We start from the raw sequence: 12,275 nt of genomic DNA, 5'->3' as shown, positions 1-12,275 counted from the left end.
TTTATATTTCCAGAATGATGTTTCTATTATCAAGGGTTGTCACTTTATTCTCTAAAAAAAAAAAAAAGAGTATCTCTTTTGCGTTTGGAAGATAATCTGAACACAGAAATGCCTTTCTCTGCATTTTATTTCCAAATTCATGTCATTTTGTTTTTATTTCATCTACTGAATGTAAATTCTTTGAGACATTTTCCCAAACATACTCATGAATGGTGATCTTGGTGGGGATTTCCGTCCAGAGCCTGGCATAGCGCACAGGCACCACGGACTCCTGGGGGTCCCGGTCCACATGCATGTGGAGCATGAGGCGACAGAAAGATGCTCGGAGGTCAAACGGCAGGCTCTCATCCGACATGCACCGCAGGATCAAATCCACAGAGAGCTGTGTCGAAATCTGGTTGATGGCCAGATACTGGCGATCCAAGCACATCCTTGCAAAGAGGTTTAGCTGGTACCTTAAAAATGTTAAACGTATTATATCATTTGTCTTGATAAAGTTCTTAACATCACAGGATCAGTCAGTATCTACTTTTATGACACCAATATTTCTAATAGTATGTGATACTGGAGTCAAACTTCGTTGGTAGTAAGTTAAATAATCCATAACAACATATACTTGAAATTGTCTTGATGCCCGTTCAGTTGCCATTTCCCTTACTTGTTCCAGCAACATGCATCTGGTGGAGACAGTCACTGGAGTCTCTGTTCTAAGTTTCCTAGGATCACAGATACACCCTGAAGACCGTGATTACAGCTCACATGAAATTCAGCCCTGGACTCTGGTATCTATACTCTAAGCTTAGATCCACTCAGTTCCTAAATCAAATGTGACCCACACAAATGGTCTCAAGACACTTGGGCTCATCAGCCTCTGTGATCAAGGATTAACCTCCGGCTTTGTGGCTAGAACTATAGAAACCAGGGAACAGGAGGCACTCCCTGCCTTTCTTAGATTTCTGTCATTTGGGCCCAACTCAACCCAAGAGCTTCTGCCTTGGTTTTCAACCCATAAGTTCAAAGACACCAGGCAGGTTCTTGCTCACAATATACCCACCACCAGAAACTACCATCAGAACTTTGGCTGCCATATACCACCAATGAACTTGTGTAACTGTAGACACTACTGTCTCTTAAGCCTTAGGTCTCTACTATATATAAGCACTATATACCTTAAACTACTGGCTACCTCCCTCTGAGGCCACATCTGTAGCTGGGTCAGCTTCCCTGGTCCGAGTTCCAGCTCTCTCTCAATTCCATTTCTTAGCTCCTAATATGTCTCTCAGATGCACCCACTCTAATCAGTAATAGAAAAAAACATTTGCTACACAGCAATCCCAACAATTCTAAATTAGTGGGAAATCAGGAAATTGCAAGAGGTATATGTGGAGTACACAGATATTAACTTTTATTTCTAATATTTTAAATAATACTGTATATTTTAGCTACCCTAGTAATGACGACTTTTTAAATTGCCTCTTCCTAGATAGCTGACTTTTAGAAGTCTTGGAGAATCTCTTTCAATGAGTATGTGAGATTGAGAACTCTGATTCTCTCCAATACTTTACCGGTAATAGGTAAGGACTTCTAAGTCAGCTTTGGTGCCCTCTTTGGCTTCCTGAGCAAGATGCCTGATAGCTTTGCCATGAGGTTCCTTGTTGCTGTCAATCCAGTAGAGCCAAACTTCTTCATCGTCAATGTCGTCTGAAAGAATGGAGCTCTCCAGCGGGTTGTCCATTTGCATTGAGACCAGCCTTAAATTAACAACAATATCTATTAAGAATTTCACTAACAAATATGACAAAGAAGTAGAATGATTATAAATAATGAACAGGAAAAGAAGACTCCATCATCTGGGCTTACTTGGTTTGAATGAGAATGTCTGCATTGCCTGGGCTCAACATAAATTTGCAGATGAGTTCTTGAGTTACAGGTATAGCAGTGGTATTGGACACACACAGATCAGATAAATAATCCAAAAATCTGGCAAAAAAAATTTTAAATTGAACATTAAAAAAAGGCATTTTATAAAATCTTAACAAAAACAAATTTGGGGATATAACAAACATGACTTTTAAAATATATTTTTAAATATGATTTCCATGCACATTTTTACAATGTGTTGCTCATCTACTACATCATTAGAAACATGTTAAACATCAAATTATTTATATTTAATACAAATATTTCTGAAAAGGATATAAGTTCACTTCTATTTATTTGGTGACATTCACCCCATAGCACATTGATTTACAATGTTTAGAAAACCATTTATCTGCCCTAAAGTGAAATAACCCCAAAGTTTAATATCAAAACAAAAGCAGATCAAACCTAATGATGTCCTGAGTAAAATAGGAATATAGCACAATCAAAGTGCAATCAGAGGCCCATTTCCACCTGCTAACATTTATTGGCTGTGCTAATTATTATTAGTTAAGAAGAGTTTATCAACTGCCTTGGCTTTTCAGCATTCATTTCTCCCAGATAAGTTATCATGATGCAATAAAAAGAAAACTTGATGTGGAGTCAGAACCCTTGATATACCACCTATTCTATTCCTTCTTATTGGGCTATTCTTGAATAAACTATACCCTGGTCTTCTTTTTCTTCATCTCTAAAATGTGGGTAATAATATACAAACCAGTGTATTTCATGAGAACATGCAAGAATTTATATAACTATATATATATATATATATATATATATATATATATATATGTGTGTGTGTGTGTGTGTGTGTGTGTGTGTGTGTGTGTGAATCTTATATAATAAAACCCTAATATGCAAATCAACAAAACAATGGAATGACCCTTCGCTATGATGCACACTGACAACCACCAGGGGTCAGATGTTCAACACAGGAGCTGCCTCCTGGTGGTCAGTGCATTCCCACAGGGGAGTGCTGCTCGGCCAGAAACTGGGCTCACTGCTGGCAAGCAGAGCAACAGTGGCCAGAGCCTCTTCTGCCTCTGTGGCAGTGCTAAGGACCCCTCAGGGGATGTCTGGACCTAAGCCGGCAGGCTGACATCCCTGAGGGTCCCAGGCTGCGAGAGGGCGCAGGCCAGGCTGAGGGACAACCCCCTCCCCTGAGTGCATGAATGTCATGCACAGGGACTCTAGTATACTATAAAGTACTAAAAACTGTATCTTTTTACATTTAAATATACCTAGAAGGGGTTTAGATCTGCTATAAGGCAATAACTCTTTATCATACATAATTATTATAGCAATAAGCCTCATCTAGTTTTGTCCTTAAAAAGTATATAAAAGAATTTCAACTTTAAAAAGTTGTAAGAATACAGCAAAAAAGCCACCATCCCCCCCTAGAAAAGAATGATGCATGAACCACTTCAAACCTTGGCTCACGATTTCTCCTGAGTAAACTGACAAATGTTTCTATTTCTTTTGCTGTGATATGTTTCTCTAGTAGTTTTCTGTTGTTGTGCAACAAAGCTGTGATGGTATCTTCTGCCAAAATATCATAGCCAATCTGGGACTGCATGACACAGAAATTCTTAGCAATATATTCCTGCAAAAAGAAAGGCTGTCAGAATACACTGCCAAAACAGCTTAGAAATGGCAGGTTCCATTACGGTCAGCAACACTAATTCAATTATTCATAACAGAAAACTCACTAAAAATTGTTGTCCAAAGAAGACCAAGTAAACAATTCTTCAACAAATAGGACTTTTTAAGGAAGGAAATAAAAATATTAACATATACCAAATTTAAATTTTAACAACAAAAAAACTATATACCTAGAAGTATTTTTGAATATGGGTGCTTATATTATACATTTGAAGTATAAGTGAGAAAATAAATAAACCTAGTTAAAGTAACAATTCTTATGACATGACAACGAAAGATTTCACCACCCTAATAGAGGCCCTTCTTCTAACCTTCATTAAAAGTCATAACCAATGATTTCAATATAATTATGGAAAGAAAATAACTCTGTGATCTATACTGTTACACAGAGAATTATGCAGGTAGACCTAAGTGATTTTTCTTTTTGTACCATATGCTACAATGATCTATTAAATCTTCTCTTTAAAATAATGATAAAATTTCCTACCACATTTCACCTTTAAAAAGCTATCAAATAAGAAAATATGATTAATCACTTAATTGACCAGATCCATTCACCCAATAATGTTTCTTAAAAGCCTACTTCATTCCAGGCACTCAGCATATGGCAGTAAATAAGATAGATAAGCTTTTATAGAGCTCTCATCTAGTGTGAAAAAAGGCAGGTAAATGAGCTCATAAATAAGATAATTTTACATGTTGATAAGTGAAATGAAACAAATAAAAGGGGGGAGAAAGGTGGCAACTTCAGATAGAGTAGATGCTAAGGAAGTGACATTTGTGCTAGAATGGAAATTATGAAAACACTGAAATGATAAAAGTGATAAAAAGGAGGCAACATGGGGAGAGAAGCCATCTACGCTGTGGGAGTAGCAGATGAAAAAGGCTCTGTGGTAGTGAAACCAAGCTTTTTGTGATCTATAAACAAAGGGTGGCCATTGGAGCTAGAGTTGAGATAGCAAGGGCTGAGGTTGGAGAGGTAGGTCTTCTCTGGCTGTAGTAAAGGACAAAGATGTTATGCTAAGGGCAAGAGAAAGTCATTGGGGAGTGTCAATCATGCATTATATAATGTGCTCCTTATTCTTCACACTAACTCTCCTATATCCAAGCCACTATCATTTCCCACAGTCTGTGTACAAGCAAGACTGGTAAGCCTACCCCCTCCCACAATCAAAACATTTTCACTTCAGTTTCCTGGCTACTCTCCTTGGAAATGTATCTCTGTATCTATTTGGGAGAATTCATTCATTAGAAAGTGGTCTTGCTTTTTTTTTTGCTTTTTTTTTTTTTTTTTTTTTTTGCTTTTTTCTTTTCTTTTCTTTTCTTTTCTGGAACCTATCTATTCCTTGAAAATTATATTGGTTGCACAAATCTAATTTAATTATACTGTATTTCAGGCAGCAATTTTGTGCCCTTTCAAAATAATGGCTTTATGTTGGACAGCCAATTAAATAAAGGAACTGTCTTCTGTTAATACATCATTTGAAAGACATATATTGATTTACACACTTTTATGACTATTGTAATTATACTATAGTATAATGCAAACCTCCAAGATGTTTGATAAATAGGTCAAGATGTTGACAAAAATCAAAAGAAATTAAGAGATGTTGCCAAATCCTATAAATAATAATAAACAGAAACTCGATATGGGTTAGTGCTAAATCACAAAAGAACTATTTATCTGTAGCTACCCTATAAAACATAGCTACAGATAAAGGGAAACACAGTAATTATGCAAAAAGTAGAACGTAAGTCTGCTTACATTTTAAAATCATGTTCTAATAATATTAGAAAACTGTTCTATGATTAATACAAAGCATTCTTAGTTCAACAGAAATGAGAAAAGTATTGAACTGGAATGTGCAAGGAACGTGAGGGAAAGTAAAATCTAACTCTAGGGAATGCTGGGAATTGTTTCCTTTTGTCAGCTCAGTGATCTACATCTTGAAAGACATCCCAAAAGGGATAAAAGGTGGTTCATCCACAGTCATATACTCTTAAAAAAAAAAAAAAAAAAAAAAAAAAAAAAAAAAAAAAAAGCAGGTTTAATGTTCTGGAACTTAATTTTTTTCTTAATAAAATAAAGACAGCCCTTTATCTTGGTATGTCAAATGAATACAGTGAAGCTGGGACAAATAATTCCAATGACAGCATTTTCACTTGGGAAGAAGGATGTTTGTGAGTAGGATTATATTAAAAAATATTTAAGGATTTGTTTATATAGCCTCCTTCCTCGCTCTTGACGCTTGTCTTATTATTTATCTTCTGACTAATCTGTTTTACATATTCTTTTTAGGCCTTTCCTTAATCTTTAAACAGAATTTCAAAACCAATATATTTTAACACATTTTTCTTAGAGCAAAATTTTTTTTCTTGCCAAAAACCATTCAAATTACTAAAAGGAAATAGTGTGATGAGTAAGAGCTTGGGTTTGAATACTGTCTTCAGTCTTAAAACTGTATAATCTTTGGCAAGTTATTTAAACACTTTGTGCTTTGGTTCTTCATCTTAACTCAGTAGTAACTGAGTTAAGTTGTAAAAAGTGCTCAGAGTTGAGCCTGGTACAAAGTAAGCACTCAATAAATACCATTATCTATCTATCTATCTATCTATCTATCTATCTATCTATATAAGCCTAAGTGACCATTATGACTGAATGACTGGAATGACTGGTCGACCAGTGGCTATGATATACACTGACCACCAGGGGGCAAATGCCCAATGAAAAAGCTACCTCCTGGTGGTCAGTGTGCTCCCACAGCCAACCTTCTGAAGCTGATCAACCTCTCCCCGCCCCTTTCTGTAGCCGGCCAATCTCCTATAGTCCCTCCCCCCAACCAGCTGGCCAACCTCCCATGGTCCCATGGTCCCTCTCCCTGCCCATCCCCTGGCCATCAGCCCCAATTAGCCTGGCTCCAATAGGGACTGGGCAATATGGCTCCAATTGGCCCTGATCTCTAGCCAGGTTTAGGGACCCCTCCATGCACTATTTCATGCACCAGGCCTCTAGTTCCCAAGTAACCTCCAACTTCTAGGCCTGAAGTCCTAGGCCCTACATGTGACTTAGCCAAACCTGCCTTACCAACCCTCTCTCACACCATTCCTCCTCACGGACTAAACTCACCAGTAGATTTCCTAATTATACATTCAACTCTCAAACTGGCTAAGAGAAAAATGGGACACCAGTCTACCTAATAATTTTAAACAAAGAAGCATGTATATTATTGAACACATTACAAAATATTACATAATTTTAAGGTAAAAAATTAGACAAAAGAAATGTCACTTGCAGTTGACATCTTTTATCTATGTCCCTAGATATGCCTGGCTTTTCTGTCTCTGCAGTTGGGAATGTCTCTGAACAAAAGTGCCCTTTCCAGCATCTATCATTCTCTTTTCATAGATCCGTCTTTTTTAAAAGGCCTGTTCCCTTACAATTTATGAAAATGATTACCATCCTACTGCCATGCTTCCTTCTCTAAGCAGCCTTCCTGGATTCCCTCAGCCACAACTGAGCTCCTCTCCCTCTTCTGAATTCCAGCAATACATTATCTCTCACATTTCCTCTCTGCCTCTCCCCCATATTTCAGATGCACAAGCCATATCTTTCCCACAAGACAATGACCTCTTTGACCTTTACATAATGATGTGATACCTCACATGTTCCTAAAAAAGCCAAGAATTGTCTCAGTCCTCTTTACATAAGGCATCCTGCATGCCCTCGGCCCGGCAGGAGCTAATACCCTGCACACAGAAGGACTCAGACATCCTCCCTCAACGATTCTAACTTTACACGGAAGAATAAATGCATATTTCAGCTCAAAAATACACACAGGTCACTTTACTGTGTTCCCAATCTGACACATTCTATTGCACAGTGCCGTTTTCTGTTCCTGTTTTGTATGTTCTGGGACAGTCACTGTAAATGCTAGACAGCGATGGCGGTCGTGACCCGCGCCCTCTGACCTGGTTTTTCCGGTAGTCCTGCTGCGAGTGCCTCAGCACGCGGTAGCAGAGCCTCAGCATGTACTTGTAGGGAGCGTATCTTTGGTCCCCCAGGTCTTCGAGCCTCAGCATTGGGCCTTCGCCTGCCTTCTCCTTAAAGGGTGCTTTAAGAATCCCAAATACCTGCCAGAAAACAAAGCAAAAAGAAGGCCGCCTATTCTGATGAATGAAGACAGATGTTTTGCAATGTGTTTTAATTTTTTTTTTAATAAGCACAATGATTCAACAACACCTTTGAAATATTAATTTTAAAAAAGATTTAGGATACAGAATCAATAATATATTAAGAAACAGAAAAATACTGATAAAAGAATTCCCTAAACTGAATGACAAAAACATTTAAATAAAACACTTAATTTTTATTACATTTTATTTAAATAAGAAATATAAAGATGTTGGGTTGTACCAAGTTACATCAACATATTCAGATGGACTAAAATACAGTTTGATTTCTAGCAGCTTTATAATTACATCTATTCTATAGCTTTCTAAAATCAAAATAATATTTTTTTAAAAAAACAAACATGTATTTTCACTTGAAGCTGACATCAGAAAATTGCCTCCAAATATTGCTTCTACACTTCTTTATAAAACAATTTATTGTTCTTGGTACATAAAGATGTGGCCAAACCAATGAATCTATCAGCAAATAGGGACCCACATGGACAGCTGGTGATACCCAGTGACCCAGATTCTTCTTTTAAAGTTACTAATTGGGAAGTATTTTAAAAACATTGAGGAATTTAACTCTTTTAGGTGGAAAGACAGGACATAGGATCACCTAGTGATGAGCTGGTAGATGAGTAAATAGTTTATAAAAGAGCACCTAGGGCCCGAGCCAGTAATGGCTCAGTTGGTTGGAGCACCTCCTATACACCAGAGGGTGGTAGGTTCAATTCCCAATAGAACAAACACCCACATTGCAGTTTTGATACTCAGGGCATATGTGGGAAGCAATCAATTAATGTTTCTTGCTCACATCAATGTTTCTCTCGCTCGCTCGCTCTCTTTCTCTCTCTCTCCCTCTCTCCCTTCATGTTTATAAATAGCAATACAAAAATTTTTAAAAGCACCTAGGCAAGGGCATGAGCATTAATACAAGAAAGCAAAATGAACAGAAATTACCCTTTAGTTCATGAAATATAATATGAATTAATGTTTCTTCAATAATTCTATATTCACTACACCTTGAATTTTATACTTATAATACTGAAATAAAGTTTTGACATGTTGCTTAAAATATTAATAAATTATTCAAGGTCCTAAAAGTCCTTGAGATAAACATTTTTATACATACACCCCAAAAGCTATTGTCAGAAAAGACTTTGTCTCATTAGATTTGCAACTTATCTTTGAGGAAAAATGTTAATTTTTAGACAATCAGCTACAGAATATTAATTGACAATGTCTCCTGTTTTCCTTTCCCAACTTTACAAAGAGCACATGTATATTAATGTGATTTTTATTTAAGTATCTTCCTTGAGTCCACAGTTTAAGAATGCAGAAGGCCAATATTTTATATAGCAATTAACAGAACAAAAAGAATGCATAAAAGCAGGCATGTTCACATGTGCATATTATTAGGAAGTAAATTAATGTATTGCTATGTTTTAAACCATTTCAGAAAGAACTTCCAGGGTAAAATCTAGAATATTATAAAAGGCACTTGTGAGCGGATGAACAGGTTACCCTACTTTCCTATGGAAGAGACAGAAAGAAGTAGGAAGCTTCCAAGTTCTCCTGGAAATTCTACCTAGAAAGTTATCCCAGCACATTTTCTGGAGATAGTCTGACCATGTAAAGCTTTTTGAAAGCTGTGGTAGGCTGCCTCCAAGACAGCCTCCAGTGATTGCTAATCCCTGAAATGCATACCCTTGTGGGATCCTGTCTCCTTGACAATGCACTGGAACTGATGGGATGTTACTTCAAGAATCTTATCTAATAAAAGAGTAATAAGCAAATTGACCATCACTCCAACACACAAGATGGCCAGCAGGAGAGGGCAGTTGTGGGCAATCAGGCCAGCAGGGGAGGGCAGTTGGGGGTGACCAGGTCTGCAGGGGAGGACAGTTAGGGGTGACCAGGCCTGCAGGGGAGGGAAGCTAGGGGTGACCAGGCTAGCAGGGGAGGGCAGATAGGGGCAATCAGGCTGGCAGGGGAGCAATTAGGTGTCGATCAGGCTGGCAGGGGAATGGTTATGGGGTGACCAGGAAGGCAGGCAGGTGAGTAGTTGGGAACCAGCAGTCCTAGATTGTAAGAGGGATATCCGACTGCCCATTTGGGTCTAAACGGGCAGCCGGACATCCCTCAAGGGGTCCCAGATTGGAGAGAGTGCAGGCTGGGCTAAAGGACACAAATACACCCCTGTGTACGAATTTCGTGCACCGGGCCTCTAGTTACGTTATAAAAAGACTGTGGCTTCCATCTGGATGCCCTCTCTTGATCTTTCTTTGACTACTCTAACAAAGGCAAGCTGCCCACTTTTTTTTTAATCTTTATTGTTGAAAGTATTACAGATGTCCCCTTTCTTTCCCATTGACCCCTTACAGCCTGCCCCAGGCCTTCACCACACTGTCTGTGTCCATGGGTTATGCATACATGCATACACGTTCTTTAGTTGAGATTCAACAGTCTGTGCCATGTCTCTGTGTCTCTGGATCTATTTTGTTCATCAGTTTATTTTGCCCTTTAGATTCCACATATGAGTGAGATCCTGTGTCTTTCTCTGCCTGCCTTATTTCAAAGCAGCCCTGTGGAGAGGCCCATATAAGTGAGCTGGGAAGTGACTGCTCTCCCATTTGAGCCTCGAGATGACTGCAGCCTGCTAAAAAGATCCTGAGCGAGAACTGCCCCCCTAAGCCACTGCTAGATTCCCAATCCACAGGAACTGTACGTATCTGATGTTTTCAGCCACCAAGACTTTGGGTGACTTGTTACACAGCAATAAATAACTAACCCAAGGACTTTCCTGATTGTATAATTCAAAGAGCAAAATATGTAAATTTTGCACGTGAAAACATTCACCTGTGCCAATATGTTTTGTTCCCTCATTAATTTTTGACGTTCTCGGTTTGGCTTGGTGATAACCACATCCAGAACTTCTTGCCCATTGTTAAGTACATCAGCAACAAAGAAGATAAGGTCTTCCAATAATTTGGTTACAAACCTATAGGAAAATGAAAAGGAAATTTTACTATACAGTGTTCATTTGGGAGAGGAAGTTAACAAACACTAGGAACTGAAACACTGCAAAACAAAGTATTTTATAATGAAAAATTATTTAATCAACAAAATATTTAATGCAGTTAATGTGACCAAAATCTTTACAAGAACTTCCTTTCTCCAATTCCTCCAGTCCCCACTCCCACATCCAGCTCCAATCAAATATTTGTAATGATGTAATCACCATTAAGAAATAAAGCCATGTGAGCCCCATTGACAATCAGTCAATAGGAGAATAACACTGATGCTTTTCCATGAGTGAACAGCAATACACAATAGTTCTGCTTTAGGAAAAATAGCTATTCTTCCAAATTCCTAAATTCGAATCACTATTTTTACTCTTGACTCATACTATATCTTGTAATCTTCACCACATTCAATTTCTCCAATATATAGAATAGGAAAAACAAAATGATCTTTGAATAGAAACAGACTAAGCAATCACACTAAAAATCAGAAGGCCAACAAAAAGCAAGAAAGAAAAAAAAAATTTTTAATAAATTTTTAAAAAGTGTTTTTAAGCCTCAAAGAGACAAAGAAAGCAATTATCTTTTAACATATAAAGTAAGATATGAGCAATGAATAGACAGATATAGCAAAAGAACCATTAACTAAAATTATAATCATTTAAATAAAAATTTAATTCATGAAGGTAAACTATTCTAGATACATTACAAGCAAAATTAGTGATTTTTAAGACAGTATTAAAAGATATCCATAAAGCAGCACTGAAAGTTTTTAAAAGCTAAATTATAAAAAGAAAGGGAAGAGACAGGAGGTTGAATTAAGAGGCTCCAACGTGCATTTAATAGGAGTTACAAAAGAGAGATGACAAAAAAAGACATAGAAGCAATATTTGAAGGAAAATGGCTGGAAGTTTTCCAGACTTGCTGAAGACATAATATTCAGATTAAAAGCATTCACTTAGTATCAAATGGAACAAATAAAAATAAAAGTTTTACAACAAAGAAAATAATCTATAAAATTACCAGAAAGTAAAGGGGGGAATGCCAATAAAGAATAACAATCCCATTAACAGCAGATTTCTTAATTGGAACGAGAGATAACAGAAAATAATTAAATTATAACTTTAAAAGACTTAGAAGCCCTCACAGTGTTATTAGTGATTAGAGCAATGTGCACACATGCCCCTCCCTCACCTCCCAAGACATCAAAGAGTCGAAGATTTGATTCCTGGTCAAAGGCACAGACCTGGGTTGCAGGTTCAATCCCAGCCCCAGTGGAGTACATGTGGTAGGCAACCAATCAATGTACCTCTCTCAAATCAATGTTTCTCTCTCTCTCTTTCTCTATTTCTCTCCCCCTTCTCCCTCCCTCTCACTTTCTCTAAAAATCAATGGGGGGGGGGGGGAAATCCTCTGGTGAGGATTAACAACAAAAAGTACTAAAGAAGAATAACTTTTAATCCAACATTCCATGCATAAAGTATCACTTAAGAG

At 37.5% G+C, this 12,275-nt stretch overlaps 1 protein-coding gene across 1 annotated transcript in view; it reads right to left on the bottom strand.

The window, feature by feature from the left end:
• ITPR2 (inositol 1,4,5-trisphosphate receptor type 2) overlaps positions 1-12,275 on the bottom strand; it is a 416,442-nt gene that overhangs the window by 278,657 nt on the left and 125,510 nt on the right. Inside the window, exons 14-19 of the mRNA XM_084877146.1 lie at positions 10,618-10,759; positions 7,555-7,716; positions 3,354-3,526; positions 1,861-1,980; positions 1,566-1,751; positions 204-455 (exon numbers count right to left, since the gene is read on the bottom strand). Of these exons, the coding sequence (XP_084733272.1) occupies positions 204-455; positions 1,566-1,751; positions 1,861-1,980; positions 3,354-3,526; positions 7,555-7,716; positions 10,618-10,759 (1,035 nt within the window). The remainder of the gene's footprint in view (positions 1-203; positions 456-1,565; positions 1,752-1,860; positions 1,981-3,353; positions 3,527-7,554; positions 7,717-10,617; positions 10,760-12,275) is intronic.

Source organism: Pipistrellus hanaki (genome assembly GCF_964339955.1).
Source record: "Pipistrellus hanaki genome assembly, chromosome: 3".
Taxonomy (NCBI): domain Eukaryota; kingdom Metazoa; phylum Chordata; class Mammalia; order Chiroptera; family Vespertilionidae; genus Pipistrellus; species Pipistrellus hanaki.
This window is presented reverse-complemented; position numbering and strand designations above follow the sequence as displayed.